This window comes from Rhipicephalus microplus, chromosome X, assembly GCF_043290135.1.
Source record: "Rhipicephalus microplus isolate Deutch F79 chromosome X, USDA_Rmic, whole genome shotgun sequence".
Classification (NCBI taxonomy): Eukaryota; Metazoa; Arthropoda; class Arachnida; order Ixodida; family Ixodidae; genus Rhipicephalus; species Rhipicephalus microplus.
The window spans coordinates 92710184-92729981 of record NC_134710.1 but is presented as its reverse complement, the minus strand read 5'-3'; the positions used below and the strand labels follow the sequence as shown (position 1 = coordinate 92729981).

Genomic DNA, 19798 nt, shown 5'->3' with positions numbered 1-19798 from the left:
GTGCCACGCGATGGTGAGGAGGAGAATTAGTGACGAGCCCCTGTTACTAACGTGGAGGTTGTATTCGCGAAAAACTGTTTCTCTATTTTTCAGAAGCTACAAAAAGCTCGTGTTGCTGACGAAGGTTCTGACCGTCCCCCTGGAGTTCACCAGAATGCGAACGTGGCCGACTACCTAAAGGTAGCTGAAGAGAAACGTCGAGAAGCTACGCCACCTGATGTGTCTCCTCGGGAGCTTTTCCAGTGACCTTCTTCGATCATCTCGTGTCTACCGCGTACTCCATGAGACGGCAGAAGGTGACTGCCAGATGTATTTTTGGTAGCTGCCCACCGAAAGTCACTTCGTAGACGAGTATAACCTCCATGATGCAGCCAGAATCGCCCTCCGGATATAGATCAGGCAGATGCCCGGACCAAATCGCAGCGCGGCCGAGGACTGCGGCAAGAAGTATTCAGCCAATGTCGGCCGCATTAGCATATGGCATTTCAACAAGACAGCTGGCGGCATACACATGACCGACCACCACGACACTCCCAGTGCCGCCCCCGAGAGACAATTTCAGCAGCTGCGCACACTCGCAGTCATGGCCGAGTGTAATGACGAAAACCAGCTACGGAGCTTTGGCTGTCGCGCTGGGCCAGCGAGAAGAGAAACACAAAGCGGTATAGAACAGCCGACCCATAACAAGGGTGCTATCGCTTGTGTCTCTTACTTTTCATATATATATATATATATATATATATATATATATATATATATATATATATATATATAATTTATAGGTAAGAAGCCTCGCTTTTAAATTCCAGAGTATATACCTCTCGATATGATTGATTGATTGATATGTGGGGTTTAACGTCCCAAAACCACCATATGATTATGAGAGACGCCGTAGTGGAGGGCTCCGGAAATTTTGACCACCTGGGGTTCTTTAACGTGCACCCAAATCTGAGCACACGGGCCTACAACATTTCCGTCTCCATCGGAAATGCAGCCGCCGCAGCCGGGATTCGATCCCGCGACCTGCGGGTCAGCAGCCAAGTACCTTAGCCACTAGACCACCGCGGCGGGGCAATATACCTCTCGATAGCAAAATGTAGTGTCTCATATCTTTAAATACATGGCGCTCCTTCGCCAACTACTTTCTTTTCCGCGACGAAACCCCACTAATCATCAAAGTCGTATCCCTTTCTATACGAGATCGGGGCTACGATATCACAGATCATAGCAAATCCTCGCGGATAATGTTATGTCTTTTTTCATATATTTCTCACTTTTGTCCAGACCCCTTCTATGCGGAATGGCTTCAACGAGGTAACACTGACCCGCGAAGAGTCTAATGCTGATCTTTTCATGCTATTTTTTTATTATTCTTTCCATGGCAGTTAAGAATTATACGCTTACGCATAAGCTGCCAACGAGACTAAAGAAGCGTGCTAGCGAGTAACTTCCAGAGCTGTGGAGCTTTAAGCTGTGTGTCATTTGTCTACTTCGTTCTGCCATATGTATATAAGTTCTCGTCTGGCCGCGCTCTCGCGATGAAAAGACTTGCGATTTCCGAGTTCTCGGGATTAGAGCCACATATTTCGCTTTCTTGTTTTTATTGGAGACTTTTCTTGTTACCTTGCGTTTCTATCTAGTAGCTGTAAACTTATAGACGAGTGAACGGCTTCTGAATCTTCGAAGTTGGAGGTGCTTTCTTTGTGCAGTATCCAATGCTCCGCAGGGCACTGTCCTTCTTAAACAGCTCGATTAAAATGAGGCTGGTCCAAGTTGAGCAGCATTCAAGAGGGATAGCAAGTTATTGACTTGAAAGTTTCTTACCGTTTATGGTTCAGCGGACCCGTGTCTTGGGAGATTTCATGAAACTATAATGCGCTTCAATAGTTCTGCTGCTATGCAGATGTTTTTGACCAAAGAAAATCCTCAATAGACTAACGTACCTTCACCGTAATGTCTGTAATTAACCCTTGATCTAAAGTAGAGTCAAAGAAATGTTTACAAGCAATCTCAAAACACTATGGTTCGAAGACAGAAAAGTCTAGTCAAGGAAACAAAGCGATATCGAAAAGAAGTAACAAAATTACAGGGCATAATGTTCACATTGTAACGTACAAGACCATATTCCCGTGAACAATATGCAAACCCAAGAGTTTTTCTGCGATTGTTATTATAGGTTTTAATGATAAAAAATTGTCCCAATTTCTTTTTATTGGCTCAGTTTTCATGCCTAAAGTGTAACTCCTAGATAGATATCTTTCCTGGACTTAATTTCTTTTTAACGCCATTCGCGATTGATTAACTATAGGCGTTGCAAAATTTAAAATACTCACTTTCTTAATCGGACATGTGTTCTTAAGTGCTCAGCTATATATCAGTAAAAATTAAATGGTAGGCGGGTTATACTTACGCATGAGATTACCTGCTGTGCTAAACGAAACATTGAACAAAAAAAATGTGAAGCGATTCCACTAATTGCCCCATGCAGTCGTTCTTGGTATAGTATAAAGTTTATGGAGCCGCGAATATTGCGCCCGCTTGAATTACGTAAGCCTAGCTCTCTTTATTTTCGTTCCCCATCGATGATGCTGTCGCTTCCAGCTTACCCGCCGTACTGCCTTATGATCATGATGTATAAGCCAAGAGAAGTGGTTTTTAAGGTACGGCACTAAGCAACGCGATAATTTTCTCCCACCGTTCCATCATTTCTTCGTATAGCCCGCGTTGAGTTTCTTAAACGTTCTATTTCACAACGCGCTTTAGCCTCAGTCTTCAAAGCACAGGTGGCTCCATGTACAAAGTCTAATGTTAAATATTCGTCCACGCATATTTATTTGGGTTTGAAAAATAACCACCTGTGTGTTGATTATTGTAAAGTTTTACGCCACAAGTATTGATCTTTCTGAGCTTCCCTTCCTGCTGGAGATTAGCGCTCGTAGTAAAATCGCTAAGAATAATGTCTGTTCGGCACGTTGACCACGTCATGGTGGAGTATATATATATATATATATATATATATATATATATATATATATATATATATATATATATATATATATATATATATATATATATATATGTATGTATGTATATATGTGTGTGTGTGTGTGATCTATCAGGCAATAATGCCAAGAAATGTATAGGAAAAGTTATTTGAACCAATGTTAATTAAATAAGAAGAAAGAAAAGTGGGTGAAAAATTGACTTGCCGTGAGCAGGAATCGAACCTATGACCTTCGAATAACGCGTTCGACGCTCTACCACTGAGCTATCACGGCGAATATTCCCCCAGCCACTTTATTGGGTTTATATGTGAATTTAAACGTGGGAGGGTCAGTCAGCGCCACCTGCAGCCATGGCGGCAAGTGTGGTACTCTCTTTTTATGAGTCTGTATGGCACCGCATAGCACGTGAACTATATATATATATATATATATATATATATATATATATATATATATATATATATATATATATATATATATATATATATATATATATATAGATCTAACAGACAGTAATGCCAAGGAATGTACAGGGAAAGCTATTAGGACCAATGGAATGTAAATAAGAAGAAAGAAGAAAGAAAAGTGGATGAAAAAATGTGGCTGGTTATTTTTTCATCCACTTTTCTTTCTTCTTTCTTCTTATTTACATTCCATTGGTTCTAATAACTTCCCCTGTACATTCCTTGGCATTACTGTCTGTTTGATCGCATCAATATTGTGTTAAAACACGGAAAAACGAGCCCTTAGGTATACACTTTTTTCCCTTATATATATATATATATATATATATATATATGTATATATATATATATATATATATATATATATATATATATATATATATATATATATATATATATATATATAGAGAGAGAGAGAGAGAGAGAGAGAGAGAGAGAGAGACAGAGATCTCCATGCCGAAACCTCGTCACTTTTTACGCATACTAGGTACCCGATATACTTGCTTTGAATAATAAAGACAAAATAACACTTAACCATTCCCAGATCATACCCGATTACGCAACATTCACGTGATACCCCCACCATCTGCGGCGCATTTACTCGAGTTACCCCGTGGAAATATGCAAGTGGCATTTTTTTTTTAACTTGTATCCGTGTATAGTGTGGAGAAAGAGTAAGCCTTCAAGATTAGAATACTTGTTTTTGAATTCATGCAAAAATATGCATATTTCACTCAATTGCCAAAAAGGGGAGCACAATAGTAAAGCAAAAGTTAATCGAAATAAGGACGGGCTGGATCACGTACGGCAGACATTCCCAAAGCTTGACAGAAAACGGGTAATGCGCCGAAATGTTTCGCGCTAATTAATATTCCATTTACTAGAAAAGGTTTCGGTTACCTTTTAAGAAATGTAGGTGAGTGGATTGTTGCGCGCACACTTGTGATGCAGCAAGCAGTGATTTCCGGTCCCTCGGCTCCCGGAGCAGACAGGGGACTTGAAGCAATTCAGTTTCCGGTGATTTTGTGCAATCATCTAGAATGAAAATGCGGACAAATGTTTATTTGAGAAAACTTGTAGCAATATTTTAATATAATTTGATCAACCTTATTCATCATCACTGCATGCCTGCAGGTTCATCGCTATACTCCGGCACTGACAGTCGCGTGACAATCACAACTTCTAACGCAAATTAAAGTGCGTCAATGGGGCTCCTGCCACCCAGCAGCCATGGGCTCACCTTCTGAATAGCTGCACGCGTCTCTTTAACGGCTTTCTTCCTCGCGTGCGCTCTTTCAGCGCTGAGTAGCGTGCGTGGCGGTGCTGCAAAAGGACCGCTGCAGGGCTCGGTGCCTTTCTCGCGCGCAGTAGGCGCCGGACAGCAGGAATGCTAGCTACGCTTGTGCGAGCTCGTAAACGACATAGACGTAAGCTGAGACTTCCGGAAGGAATTGGCTGCATGCGACAACGTTTAGCGCGCGCTGCTAAAACCGAAACACTGCGCTGTATTGACGTTGCAGTTAAGCAATGCTGAGGCGCAACGCCCGCGGGCGGCGGCCACAAACGAGCGCGGTAAAGACAACAGCCGATGGCACCGCGATCAGTGAAAGTGGCAAAACAATGAAAGGCATGGAGCATGAAATGGTGGACCAATTTACCACACGATTGTTTGTAGGTTAAAGCATGCGGCTTGACCCCTAATGCTGTGTGTGTGTGTGTGTGTGTGTGTGTGTGTGTGTGTGTGTGTGTGTGTGTGTGTGTGTGTGTGTGTGTGTGTGTGTGTGTGTGTGTGTGTTTGATGGTTTGTGTGTGTATGTGTGTGTATGTGTGTGTTTGTGTGCGTGTGGGAGAGTGATATTTATTTATTTATTTATTTATTTATTATTTCAAAATGAGCACGCACATGGATAAAAACAAAACATACAAAACATTGCGCTTACTAACGATGTGGCCGGTGAATAAGACGTCCTAGGAGTCCACTATGACGAAGGCTTCACGCCCAACATATGGGCACATATTGTAAGTACATTCGTTTTGCGGAAAAGTTTGTTCTCAGTTCGAATTGCCGTGTTTGTGTAAAGTTTACACAAATACGGTGCGGTGTTTGCACAAAAGCTCTCATGACGGGGCGCAGAAATCCGAGCCGTAAAGCCGATGAGCAGGTTATGAACTTCCACCCTCTCCCCGCCTCTCCCAGCAGTGGTAAAAAGTAACGCCTATTGCGCTTGGGCCGATGATGACGACGATTTTTTATTTATTTTTTTCAGTTTAGATGGTAGCTTAGAATTCTTTGTGGTTGTATTATTCTGCAAATCGAATCTCAACTTGTAGCCACTTCCCGATGTCCTTCTTTTATTCCGTCAAGCTCGAAATATGCAGAGGAAAGGGGTGCGGGAAGGATAAATATTTTTTGTACGAACAATTTTTGTTATTATTATTGTTTTTAATCCGAGATGGCTCTAAAGAAAATAAAGTACACATTACGATGTACTGATTTCTTTTTCATCTTTTCACGCAGTTAAAAGCTTACTGGCTTTACGCGTGTGTAGCAAATTAATGCTAAACATGGATAAACAACAATTTGAATTGTACTCCTGTTTGTCAACAAAAAAAAACGTTAGAAGGGCATCAGCCTTGTGCATGCACGCTGCATTAGATAAGTGTATGTGCTTCAGCTATAGCGAATTTTTAATGGCGCTGCCTGTTGAATAATGGAGACACCTATGAAGTAAAATAAACAAATTTTCCTGAACTTGAAATGAACCCTTACTACGTAAAATATATAAGGTTGAAAGTCCGCCTCTTACAAAGCATCGATTCATTCATTTCGTTTGTACTTCATGCTTCTTTCAGACCAGACGATGATTAGTCAAACCATACACTTGATCAAACCACCGAAGTTCGATTTCAATTTTTTTTTTAAACCTGACGTAGCTCACTTTGTGAGAGCTAAGAGACGTCCTTGAAATCTAAGCAGCACATAATGGCACTCCTTCTCGTGCACTTCCTCAACAGAATAGGTATTGAAAAAAGTGTGCTTTTGAAGTATTATGTGGTGAACAGTATACATATTCATTTTACGTTTCCAGAATCTTACTTGGAGAGAATTGCAGATATTTGCGGGGCCCGCCAAGCTTTGTCAGCTGGCAACTCATGTGTGTCCATTTCTGATATTTCACACTTTCGATTACACAAAGGAAGGCAGCAAGGTGGCGCATTTAATTTCCAAAGCCAGTAAATGCTATCTGGCAGTGTGGCGAGTTTGAGTTTTGTCATGGAAGTATTGTGAGAATGGCGCACAAAAGGACTTCTCGAAGCTCAAAGTGGCTCTTACTGGTTGTCCGTAAACGTTAAGGTCTGAGGCACAACACGCAATTTGCAGAGAGCAACTGCGGGTGCACGTAAGTCATTTATTTACTGTCTAAAACGTGTCTTGCTTGCCGTTGCTATGGGCAGACACCGACCGAGCACACGGCCGCTGTAGTGTTGCAAAAGTGGCATACCGCTCGGGTATTCCTCGTGGCTGCATGCGCCGTTCATTGCGGTGTCTAGATTTAGTATTTTCTTCTTGGCCATTCCGCACAGCAGACTAAAGCCATCGTAAATTAGCGTTCCCCACTCGCGCGACGCTGTCGTAATCTGCTCCGTGCATTCTCGGGCGGTCACGTTCTAGAACACGCAAGGCACGGATATCAAACATAGCCGTTTCGACGGAGAAGATGCTGTGAAAAGTGAAGGGTTACGAATATACGGTGAGATCACCTATAAATGTTTAACTTCAGTTACAGATATAGATGTCTGTTTCGCTTGCAGCTTAGATGCTCCTTATCAAGTATGAACTAACTGACTTTGATAAAGTTTTTTTGTGCTAAGACGTTCAGATCTCCTATCACCTATAGCCTATAGAGGGTTGTTGTGCCTCGCCCAAGTTCCACGTGGTCTTCGCGGCCTGCTGGCACCTGACAGCTGTTGATGAGTCAACCCTGCACCGGGACGGCGACGGACGCGGACAATCTGGAAAAACCACGTCGCCGGCTCCTCTTGACACAAAAGTCGTTGGCCAAGCTTTTGTCAGCCGCCGAGAGCAACACTCCGAAGCAGCGTCGACCCAGCAGCTGTACGGGGTATTCTGCCTTGCTTGAGTCAACCTGGCTGCATCAGGGAGCGACTTTGCGCATGGGATTCCACGTCATCTCACTGTGGTGCCACGCTGGCGCGTGGGGTCTCCCTCACCAAACAGCGAACTGGGCATGTCTTGCCCCTTTCCTAGGTTCAGAGGGAGGCGGTGTTTGGCTTTCCCTCTTTGGGGACGGAGAGGAAGACGACGATCTCATTGGAGTATCCTGCGCATAAATTTTCTTTGCAAGGGATCTTGGGAAGGCGGACGATGTATAAATACGCTAGCGCAGAGGCGCTCGTGGGTGATTCTCTTTTCATGTTGTACCACGCTACCATGTAAATACTGTATATAAACATTTTTTTTCTCCTTCTCCGGCTTCTCTACTCGTCCTCTCCGGGGACTCGGATGGCCCGAGTCCGCACCACGCTACCCAAAGGCGCAACAGTGGCTGGCAGCTTATGGGATTCGCCTGCGTCGGCTGCATCGAAGTGGTGAGTGCCGCGTGTTTGCTCTTCTTTTCGCCAGACTCGTTAGCGCAGATGGTCGGTAACGTGGTAGGGTGATTTTGGTAAATTTTGATTCGCAGACCAAGAATTGGGTGGCTCGTGGGCAAAATTACCTTAGAAGAGAAACGGTGTGCATATCTAAGATGGAGAAGTTTAAGGTCCAAGAACTCCTCGAAATTTGTCAGGAGCTGAATATTTCGGTCGGCTCGGTTAAAAGAAAACAACAAATTTTGGAGCACTTGGGAAAAGAGGAAGTGAGTTTAGAAGAGGCCATTGAGGCCAGAGAAACCATTTTGGCAAAGAAAGAGGAGCGTGAGCGCTTAGCCCGTGAACAAAGAGAGGAGGAAATAAGGAGGGATCGCGAGGATAAAGAACATGAAATCCGTCTGAAAGAACTGGAGCTTCGTATGTCCGTGGGAAATCAAAATTCAGGGGGTGGAGAATCAAAGATAAAGGATCTAATCCACACCTTCAAGGCGGGTGACGACATTGCATTATACCTCGTGCATTTTGAGCGAGCATGCGAAAATGCAGGGTTTAGTAGGGAGACTTGGCCACAAAAACTGATATGCGTACTACCAGGCGAAGTGTCCGATGTTATCGCAAGAATGAATAAAGAGGACTCCGAGGTGTATGACAGGGTAAAGGCTGCATTGCTACGAAAATGTCGCCTATCGACAGAGGCTTTCCGCCTGCGGTTCAGGCACTCTAAGAGGGGCAACGAATCTCATTCAGACTATGCCTACCAAATTAGAGCCAACTTTGAAGAGTGGCTCAAAAGCGCGCAAGTCTATGGCAACCATGACAAGGTCATTGAGTTGATGGTACTTGAGCAGTTTTACCGGGGAATTCCCGAGGAGGTAAGGCTTTGGGTGCAGGATAGGATGAAAGACGTAGACATGAACAGGGCAGCAGAACTCGCCGAAGATTACTGCTCACGCCGTAGTCTCCGCAATACACCACGAACTTCGGAAAAAAATGAAAAGGTAGAAAGCTGGTCGGGAAACCAGGGACGCAAGAGGTTTGCAAGAAATAACTGGAAACCCGAAAATTCCAAGTTATTAGACAATCAGCAGGGAAAGGACAGTGAGGGGACTAAGGCGGCACCTTCATCAGGTTCAAAGGCGCCTGGTGACATAGCGCATGCGTTAGAAGCGCGGAAGCCAGTTGTTTGCTACAGCTGCGGAGAAAAGGGCCACATGGCCAGGAGCTGTAAGAGGCACATGGCATTTGCCACAATTCAGGAGTCAGAGGATAGCTTAAAGCTGTTGAAGCCTTACATGAGGACACTCTCAGTGAACGGCCGAATGTGTAGGGTATTGAGGGACTCGGCGGCCACAATGGATGTAGCGCATCCAAGTTGCGTATCTTCCGAAGACTATATAGGAGAGTGTGCCTGGATTCGGCAAGTGGCAGAAAAGCAAAGCGTCTGCCTACCGATAGCGAGGGTTGTAATCGAGGGCCCTTTCGGCCAATTGTGTACGGAAGCAGCAATTTCAGCCAACCTCCCGGAGCACTTCCCTTACCTATTTTCAAATAAGTCTGAGGAAATGTTAAAAACACGTGGAGAATCATTTGCCACCGAAATAGCTTGCATGGCCCTTACCCGTTCGAAGGCGCGCGAGCTGACGCAACAGCTGAGCAGCTCACCCTCTGGGGAACAGACGTCCGAGGGCAGTGTAGGAAAACCTGAGGTAGTTGCGACGGAAAATGAGTCTGCCATGCGAGTTGTCGAGACGGAAACTGGGGCTATGGTCGACAACAGCGAGGAAATATCTCTAACGCCCGACAACGAGGACTTGGTGACAGGCTCGGTGTTAACACCCGCGTCCACCAGTTGGTGTCAGCTAGCCAGAACCGACCGTGCAACGCTAGTGGTCGATCAAAAGGCGGATCTCGCACTCTCTATGCTGCTAGATGCCATACATAAGGAAGGTAACTCTAGGAAGAACGTTTCGTTCTACACCCAAAACGAGGTGTTGCATCGCAGGTATGAGAACGCTAAAGGGCGGGTCTACAACCAAGTGGTAGTTCCACTAAAATACCGGCGGAACATTCTCGACCTGGCCCACAGCAACGCCTGGGCGGGCCACTTAGGTATAAAGAAAACGAAAGCTAAGCTGGCTCAGGAGTTCTACTGGCCCGGGTGCTGGAAGGATGTAGAGATGTTTGTCCGTGGATGCGACACTTGTCAGCGGATAGGAAAATCAACAGACAAATGGAAGGCACCAATGAAACTAGTGCCAATAGTCACAGAACCCTTCCGTCGGCTCGTGATTGACATCGTGGGGCCTCTGCCTCCATCTAAATCAGGATATCGGTACGTCCTGACCGCGCTGTGCGTTGCCACCAAGTTCCCGGAGGCAATCGCACTGAAAGAGTTGAGTTCAGTATGCGTGGTGGACGCATTGTTGTCTATTTTTTCTCGGGTGGGTTTTCCCTCGGAGATACAGTGTGACAACGGAAGTGTGTTCACAAGCTGCCTTACGACTACATTCCTAGAACGCTGCGGGATAAAAATCGCGCATAGCTCTATTCACCATCCACAGTCGAACCCTGTGGAACGCATGCACTCGGTCATGAAACGCGTTTTGCGAGCTTTGTGCTTTGAGCATAAAAGTGACTGGGAGGGGTGTATACCAGCTGCAATGTTTTCTCTGAGGTCGGCCCCACACGAGAGTACGGGTTTTAGTCCGGCTGAACTTGTCTACGGCAGGAACTTGAGAGGTCCGCTGCACTTAATACGAGAGTCATGGACTGGATATGGGGAGGACCCTAATGTAGTTTCCTATGTACTGGATTTATTGGGGCGACTGGGGACTACACGCGAAGTGGTGGAGAGCAACATGCGCGCAGCACAGGCGCTTTCCAAGGCCCGTTACGATAAGTCAGCTCGAAAGCGAGTCTTTAGAGTGGGCGATGAGGTGATGCTGTTGTGCCCTTCAAGAAAAAACAAGCTGGACGTACAATGGGAGGGACCAGCGACAGTGTTGTCAGTGCTTTCAGACACCAACTACGAGGTAAAGTGGGGCCGGAAATGCCCCAAAGTGTATCACAGTAACCTAATGAAACCCTACATGCGACGAAAAGCAGTAGTAAACCTTGCACTCAATGTTCCTGAGGATGAGGGCGCGGAAATCCTTTGTCTTTCCGATGGCACGGTCAGCAGCACATTGTCCGATAGGGTAGACACAGGGAACACCCTAAGTAAGGCTCAAGAGGAAGATTTAGAGCTTTTAGTACAGGAATTCGCTACCGTTTTCTCCGAGAAGCCAGGCAAAACGGATGTGATTAAGCACGACATTGAGCTGACGGTTAACAAGCCGATCAGCTGTAAGCCGTATCGGGTGTCACCTAGACAGAGAGAGATACTAGAGGCCGAAATTCGCCGCATGATCGACCTAGGTGTTATCATCGAAGCAGACAGTGATTTCACCTCGCCTTTGATTTTGGTTGAGATTCCGGGCCGTGATCCAAGGCCATGCGTGGACTATCGCCGCCTGAACTCTGTAACAGTCGACCAGACTTACCCTATTCCTAACATTGAAGAGAGGGTAGAGACAGTGTCTAAGGCGAAATACATTTCTACGTTAGACCTTGTTAGGGGGTATTGGCAGGTCCCTTTGACAGAGCGCGCGAGTCGATACGCTGCTTTTATCTCACCCCTGGGCACTTTTCGTCCTTTGATGATGAGCTTTGGGCTCAAGAACGCGCCGTATTGTTTCAGCCGCCTGATGGATAAGGTTCTCCACGGGCTCGAGAAATTTGCGCTGCCTTACCTAGACGATGTGGCGATATTTTCGGACAAATGGGAAGACCATGTTGAACACCTTCGGATGGTTTTGGAACGGGTCAAAAATGCAGGTCTTACGGTAAAGAGAGAGAAATGTCATTTGGGCTGTGCTGAAGTAAGCTATTTAGGGCACATTGTAGGAAATGGGCGTCGTCGACCGTCCGAACTCAAGGTAGCCGCGGTGGTCGGTTATCGTCGTCCCAGCACTAAGACCGAGATGAGAGCATTCCTCGGCCTCACAGGATACTATCAGCATTACGTCCCGAATTACTCCGAGATTGCCAGCCCTTTGACAGATAGTTTACGCAAGACCGAACCTGTGAACATTCAATGGGACTCTAAAAAGGAAGACGCTTTTCAGAAGCTGAAGCACGCATTGAGTGAGAAACCCGTCTTGAGGGCACCGGATTTTGCAAAACCTTTCACTATTCAGTGTGATGCAAGCGAACGCGGTTTAGGAGCAGTGCTATGTCAGACGGACCAGAGTGGAGAGGAGCGGCCGGTTTTGTATTTGAGTCGCAAATTGAGCAGCAGGGAAGAGGCTTATAGCACTTCGGAAAAAGAATGTGCTTGCATTGTTTGGGCCGTACGAAAACTAGGCTGCTATGTTGCTGGCTCTAAGTTTATTATAGAAACTGATCACTCTCCACTAACCTGGTTACACCAAATGTCACCTAAGAATGGTCGTTTGCTCAGATGGAGCATAGCACTGCAGCAGCACAATTTCGAGGTGCGCTACAAGAGAGGTGGCCTTCATACAAATGCAGACGCCCTAAGTCGAGCGTTTTGACTCGTCAAAAGACGCGGAAGGTTTGTTTGATTTTTTTTGTTTACCTTTACCTAGTTTATGTGTACTTTTTTTTTTCAATGTGTTACAGTGAGGGCGTAGAGAAATTTTTCACTGACTCCCTCGTTGTCCCGAGCTCTACAGTTTGCTTGTTTAGCTTGATTATAATGTTATCTCGATTCCAAATGGAGTTACGTATGAAAGAGTTACTGGACACTTGTCCCGATTGGTATGCACATTGTTTCCTTGAGCTTAAGTTATTAAGATAAGATGTTTGCTTTGTAAAATCGGAGGCCTGGCGATGAGAGTGGCGTGCACGCGGTGCTTGTCGCATTGTGTGTGGCTGACAAAGGTCGTTTCTTGGAGCTTGTCACCCACTTTTCACCGAAGCGGGGCGCAGAGGCCAGCTCTTGGAGCATTCCAGTTTGACCAGGCCCTTCGAGAAAGCAAGAGCCTTGCCGGAACGTCGCCGACATCGACCCGGCCGAGCTGCATGGAACAACTCGACCTCCCGATGTATCATCTGGCGGCGGGGGTGCTGTTGTGCCTCGCCCAAGTTCCACGTGGTCTTCGCGGCCTGCTGGCACCTGACAGCTGTTGATGAGTCAACCCTGCACCGGGACGGCGACGGACGCGGACAATCTGGAAAAACCACGTCGCCGGCTCCTCTTGACACAAAAGTCGTTGGCCAAGCTTTTGTCAGCCGCCGAGAGCAACACTCCGAAGCAGCGTCGACCCAGCAGCTGTACGGGGTATTCTGCCTTGCTTGAGTCAACCTGGCTGCATCAGGGAGCGACTTTGCGCATGGGATTCCACGTCATCTCACTGTGGTGCCACGCTGGCGCGTGGGGTCTCCCTCACCAAACAGCGAACTGGGCATGTCTTGCCCCTTTCCTAGGTTCAGAGGGAGGCGGTGTTTGGCTTTCCCTCTTTGGGGACGGAGAGGAAGACGACGATCTCATTGGAGTATCCTGCGCATAAATTTTCTTTGCAAGGGATCTTGGGAAGGCGGACGATGTATAAATACGCTAGCGCAGAGGCGCTCGTGGGTGATTCTCTTTTCATGTTGTACCACGCTACCATGTAAATACTGTATATAAACATTTTTTTTCTCCTTCTCCGGCTTCTCTACTCGTCCTCTCCGGGGACTCGGATGGCCCGAGTCCGCACCACGCTACCCAAAGGCGCAACAGGGTACTTTTCTCTTCCTATATCTCGGATCTAGAAAAAGATGCCATTGGTTGCCGACATCTAAAGCAAAGTTTGCTGCCCTTTGAAGAAGACGATGTGTCAGTGTCATTCTCTTAGACATTTTCTTTAAGCTGATAGCGAAAGCCGTTGTTTTCACTAATCTATACAAAACGCAACCCCCCCCCCCCCCCCCCCCGCGCCCACCCGTACACTGAACGGTCACAATTCCATCTGTGTACGCGTTCAAGCTCGCTCTCAGCAGTGCCCCATGCAGTAAGCCGGCAACGCAAGGGGGCCGACAAAAAAAAAAATCAGAGCAGATCAACGCTCGGCGAGTGCTCGCTTCGTGTCGTGCCTCGGTAGGATGGAACCGGCGGGCTTCGGCATCGGCTGGCCGACTCGCACTATACGTGTAAGGATCACTTCAGCGAAACAACTGTGATGCTTCTCGCGCAGTCGTCCGCCCCACGTTTGAAGCAATTTGCGCTCGATCTCGCGAGAGATGCGTCAACGCGGACGTGTAATTGACTGGAGCTCTGAGTGCACGATCGACGTTTCCCTTGTTGGCCCAGTCGCCTAGGCATCACATCGCAGCCGCCGGAACCCGGAGCCACAGTCCTTACGCGCTGCGTTGCATTTGTCTTTGGTGAATCTATCCTGGACAGTGCCCCAGTTCTTTTTTTTTCTTTTTCACCCTGATGTTCTCTCGCGCACTGTTTGTTTCTGTTCTGGCGACCGGGTATATTGCCTTCAGTGCTTGCTTGCTAGCGCGCAACGGGCGGGTGTGTAGCACGTCGCAGTATTCCCCGGAGCAAACGCTGCTTTTCTCGATCGCACTCTCATATCGAATGCGCAGCGTAATTCGATTTGACAAGGAACCGACTTGGAAAAGCGTCTTGATTTGCAAGCTCTATCCTGCCTGTTCTAGGTGGGCGCCTGTCTTCTCTGACCCCCTCGCTCATCGGGATCGATAAGCGGTTCCCGAAGGCTGAAAAGAATATGTTCGGCGTTGAAAATTGCCGCGTGCTACAAGCGACGATCATTGTTATTTCAGGAGTGAGAAGAGGGATAGAAAAAAAAGCAAAAATAATTTAGAGCACAGCTTTTCCCAAATGTTTGAAATCGACCTTATCTCGTAACCTCTAAGTATTTCCCGAAGCGCAGCAGTTAGTGCTGACCACGTACACTTAATGCTCCTGAGTATGTTGCCGTAGGGCATCATATTACGTTCAGATAAAAAAAACAGAAAACATAAATAAGGAGAATTCTTGTACAAACAGGAGGTCTTCAGTATTGTGAATTAAATATTTCTTTTTGCTCTGTGAATTCAACGAGTGAACTTGCAAAGAAGATATATAAATGTAATGATCAGATAGGATGTTGCTTAATTCAGCTGGCAATTAAGTTGAACTGTTGCCCTTTTCATTAAGGGCAACGCGCTACACTCCGTTTGATGCAAGCAGGTCTGTGTCGCTGGACCATTTACGTTGTTCTTGACTCCGGTTAAAAACTTACACACTTCGGAGTGACGACATGTGCTCGGATTTGACAGTGGAGCCCTCCACAGTTACCCTCTCCTCGGGGTTCTTTGTGGGGTCGTAAAAACTCGGAGATGCGAGTCGGCGGACGGAGAGGCACAGCCGTGGTGTTCCTATAGTTCAGGTGATGAGGGCCTTTTTGTCGAATGCAATTGCGCCCGCTGGTGGTTCCTGTTTACTCTTAAGATCACGTGAACACTCTCACAGTGCCTGCCACCCGGTTCATGGGCCCGTAATTTATTCCACACTACACGCTAGTTTGCATGAAAACCAAAGCAATGAAGAAGCCTGCTTCAGTCATCCAGGTGCGCGAGGGTGTTGAGTATCAAAAGAATGAAATTTGTTGCACTCGTTAGCATGTTATCCTTTAAACAATGATTAGTGATTGATAACCCAGTGCAGATCTCGCCGCTGGGTCACAGCTGCAAACTAGTTTTTATTTAAAGAGTTGTTGTGGTACAACGTCCCAAAACCACCATTTGATTATGAGAGACGTTGTAGTGAAGGTTTCTGGAAATTTCGAGCACCTGGGGTTCTTTAACGTTCGCTTAAATCTAAGTACACGGGCTTCAAGCATTTTCGCCTTCATAAAAAATGCAGCCACAGTGGCCGGGATTCGATCCTGCGACCTGCGGGTCAGCAATCGAGTGCCATAGCCAATCGACCACCGGGGCGGGTAAAGTAGATTTCCTGTTTTCCTCTTCTTTTCTTTTTTAAATTCTGCCGAAACACTCATTGCACAATAGCCATGTCGGAGGAGAGAGATGTCAGGGTGACAAATGCGTTGCAGGAATTTCGCAAACAGTGAAAGTAGCGCATGCATATTCGTCTCATATGAGCAAAAAGATGGCATGCCCGTCACACATCTGACAACCTATATATATATAGTGACTGTCATATTAGGGCATACTTACTTTGCGTCGTTTTATATAACAGTTAGAATACTCTAAACTAAAACGCCGTCGCTCGCTGAATCGCTGCAGTGTCATTTTGTGATCTTGAACCACATTAGTCGAACGCAGCAGAACCCACTGGCGTCAGTGCCTGTGACAGGCCGTTCATGTCGCGATAAATCGTTGAGGGAATACACCTTATAAAAAATAAAGAAAACCCAACCTTCACGGAAAAAAAAAACTGGAAGACTGAATTCCAGGGCAGGTGGCAGTATTGACCCAAGGCCCAACACGATTTATCCCCTTGCCGTTCGTACTTCTAACCGCTGGAGACAGTGGATCATTTGTCAGGTCACACGCAAGAAGTGTGCTTCATTCGGCAGTCGTTTTCAGCCTTGAGGAATTTGTATCGCTGTTCTTCCCTTATCGATTGCATATTAGGCAGGAAAATTCGCACTTGCCTTTTTTTTATTTTGGTTCCCGATGTCTTCCCGACACAAATTTGTCCCTTCTCGGTGCTTCGATTTATTTTTCTGTGACTGCAACACCGGCTGTAAGTGTTAGTACAACAATATAAATCAGTACCACGCATGACACGTCATTAAAAATATTAGTCGTTGACAGTTCCTTTCACTTGCGTGTCAAAACTCATTTGTAGCAATCTCTAGGATCGCTTAAAAAGCACACGTGTAGGCTGGCTCTTATTAGGTTGGATGTACATAATTGCGAACTTTACGTATGAGCTGCTTGCGACACTATAGCTTTCATAGCACGCCATCGTTAATGCGATGTCTGCTTCAGTATTTCCAGCTGCCAGCTAACGCAAGACGCACCACAATCTCGGTCGAAGCATCTCCTTGAGATTTCCGTCGGGTTCCGAAAGTGAAATAAAAAAAAAAACGAAGCCATCCGGGTTGCCAGAGAAAGTTCTCTTTAGAGAGTTTGTCCCACCCTTTCTTGTTAAAGTAACTGTCGCGCAACTTTACTTTGGCAGGTAAGTAAAACAATTGCCGTGTACACTTCCCATGCAGATTCGGAAATGTGCACGTTAGAACACATTGTTTGCAATTGTAGGCGTCATTAACTTGCTTTAAGCTTTCTTTCTTCACTGCGGAAGTGAACTACTCTTTCATCAATTTGTTGTTGTTGAGTTCTTGTTAAAGGCAGTCTTGACGTGCATTTTCTCTGCACTTCGATTTCTGTATCAAGTGTGTTTACCTTTTAGCTGATAAGGCCCGTTTTTTTATTACATGGAATGGAAGCATAATTATTCTTGAAGCTACATATTTGCACGGGTTCCCCATTGTGGCATATTTATACTTCATTTGGTTTACATGTTGTTTTTGTGCTCCGCCAGAGTATAATGAAGATAGAACATTCCAGTCTAATTTACAATCAATATCGCACAAGATAATCCACTTACAGACAAAAGAAAGCAAGACAAAGTGCTACTACAACAATGTTATGGCGCGCCGATATGTCAACAGATGCTTAAAAAGGCAGAATTACCGATATGCATTCACAGGAAAGCTATATTATTGGAAAAGAAATACAAGAGGTTACCTAGAAAACGAATGTGCTTGCGTACAGTTTACTGAAAAAAATTTGTGATATCTATCTATCTATCTATCTATCTATCTATCTATCTATCTATCTATCTATCTATCTATCTATCTATCTATCTATCTTCGCGCGAAATAGAGAGAGGTGAAGGTTGCTATTTTCGCTCACTCGTTCAATATCTTACCAGTGTTACCAAGCAATTTTTGTAAAGAACCCTACGCCAAGGTAAAAATAACCCTACTTTACCATACATATACCTTTTTTATTACCCTACGTTCTACCCTACATCTAGAAATAACACCGTGTAACAATGATAACGTATACGGATAACGTACAGTGTGAGGGGGGTCAAAAGTTCTTTGCCCACTAGCTAATGTATTTCTATGGAAGCGTGGCCTGGGAACTTTTGACCAGGACTGCAGAGTCTACGACGTTCAAATGTATGGGCGGCCTCCGGTATCGGCCCACATATGACCATGCGACGATGACAACTCATGACGCCGTCATTTGACGTCCAATTGTGAGGCCTCAGTGACATCACAATGACAACATGATGACATCAAAATTCTGGCGATCTGTGTGAGGGGACGTCGTTATACTATGGAGATTTTTCGCCACCCTCGCGCTGACGCCAAACATCACTTTTCATGCATGATGGGTATATAAAGCTTTTGCCTGAATAACTACTGCCGGTCACCATCGAAAAACGTAAGAGCTCCTCCACGCAACGACAAGATGGGAAACGACAGATAGGTGGAGTAAACATTCCGAGGAAAAAAAAAAAAACATTGCAGAGGAATGTTAGACGTATTGTTTTTCGTTTTTTTTTTTTGTGCTAGTGACACTGGAATCAAAACAGTTTAGTTTCGAAAACTCCCCAGGAGTGTAACCTACACATATGTCCCACGAATATTCTGCATTTTTCAGTGATGAATAAGAAGCGAAATGTCGAAGTTCCCCTTCTTCAGCACTGTACTACCGTATACGCTTGTCGAAAAATTCCGAAAGTACCCTACAAGTAGGATAATTACCATATAATCATCAACCGTGTATTTTACCCTTAGCTATTTGCTCCTTAGCCATGTCGCCTAAAGTAACGAGTGGCAAGTGCTTTTGTATGAATGACGTGAGGATATTCGCTCACTCATTTCTGCACCTGAGCTTACACCCAGCACAAAAAAAGCCCTCATGCTGTGGGCTAACCTCTTTTCGCAACGGCATGTAAAAGACGCATTCTAATGTAAAAAACAAAGCATAATTACACGTTGTGATGACGATGCGATGAAGCTCTGCATGTATGACATGTGTATCGGAACGGCTCACTAGCGCCCAATGTGAAATGACCGAAATCAGTGACATCGCGAGGAAGCTTAATGGGTTTTCAAATCAAAGCCTATTGGGAGTTTGTAATAGATGCTCCAGCACATTGCCATAAAAGCCGAGCATAATGGTTTCTTTAGCACTGTCGTGTTCCTGCGTTCATGTGCAGTAATTTGTGCGCTTGATAAGCGCGTCAGCGCGCACCGAATGGCACAAGCCGAAGAACGCATTTTCCGTTTCGGGCCTCACCCTCTGTCCGCCCAATCATCGCCTGTATCGGCCTGCATTACAAATAGGCTGGCTCACTTAGCCGCCTAATTGACTCTTGAAGATCCCCGTAGGCAAACTTAGTCGGATTATTAGCACGACATGCCCTTGTCTTACATCTGTTGCTCTGACAGACAGAGAGAAAAAAAGGCGGGGATGGGGAAAAAATCGACGCTTTTTTGTCCTCGGAACCAAGATTATGACATTTCTCGGATGTCAGAGACTCATTTTGATTTATTCTGCCTTTTTTTTTCTTTGTTTCGGATGCTGTTCTTGTCACCTGCCACTTAATTGAAGTGCGAGGCACCCTCATTTTTTTCCCCGTTCATGCGTCATTTGCCAATAGTCAAC

The 19798-nt window shown here is 45.6% G+C and overlaps 1 protein-coding gene across 1 annotated transcript in view; it reads left to right on the top strand.

Moving 5' to 3' along the window:
- Positions 1 to 403: 403 nt before the first annotated feature.
- The window catches only part of LOC119175443 (uncharacterized), a 154468-nt gene continuing 135073 nt past the window's right edge, over positions 404 to 19798 (top strand). Inside the window, exon 1 of the mRNA XM_075876378.1 lies at positions 404 to 593. Within this exon, the coding sequence (XP_075732493.1) occupies positions 404 to 593 (190 nt within the window). The remainder of the gene's footprint in view (positions 594 to 19798) is intronic.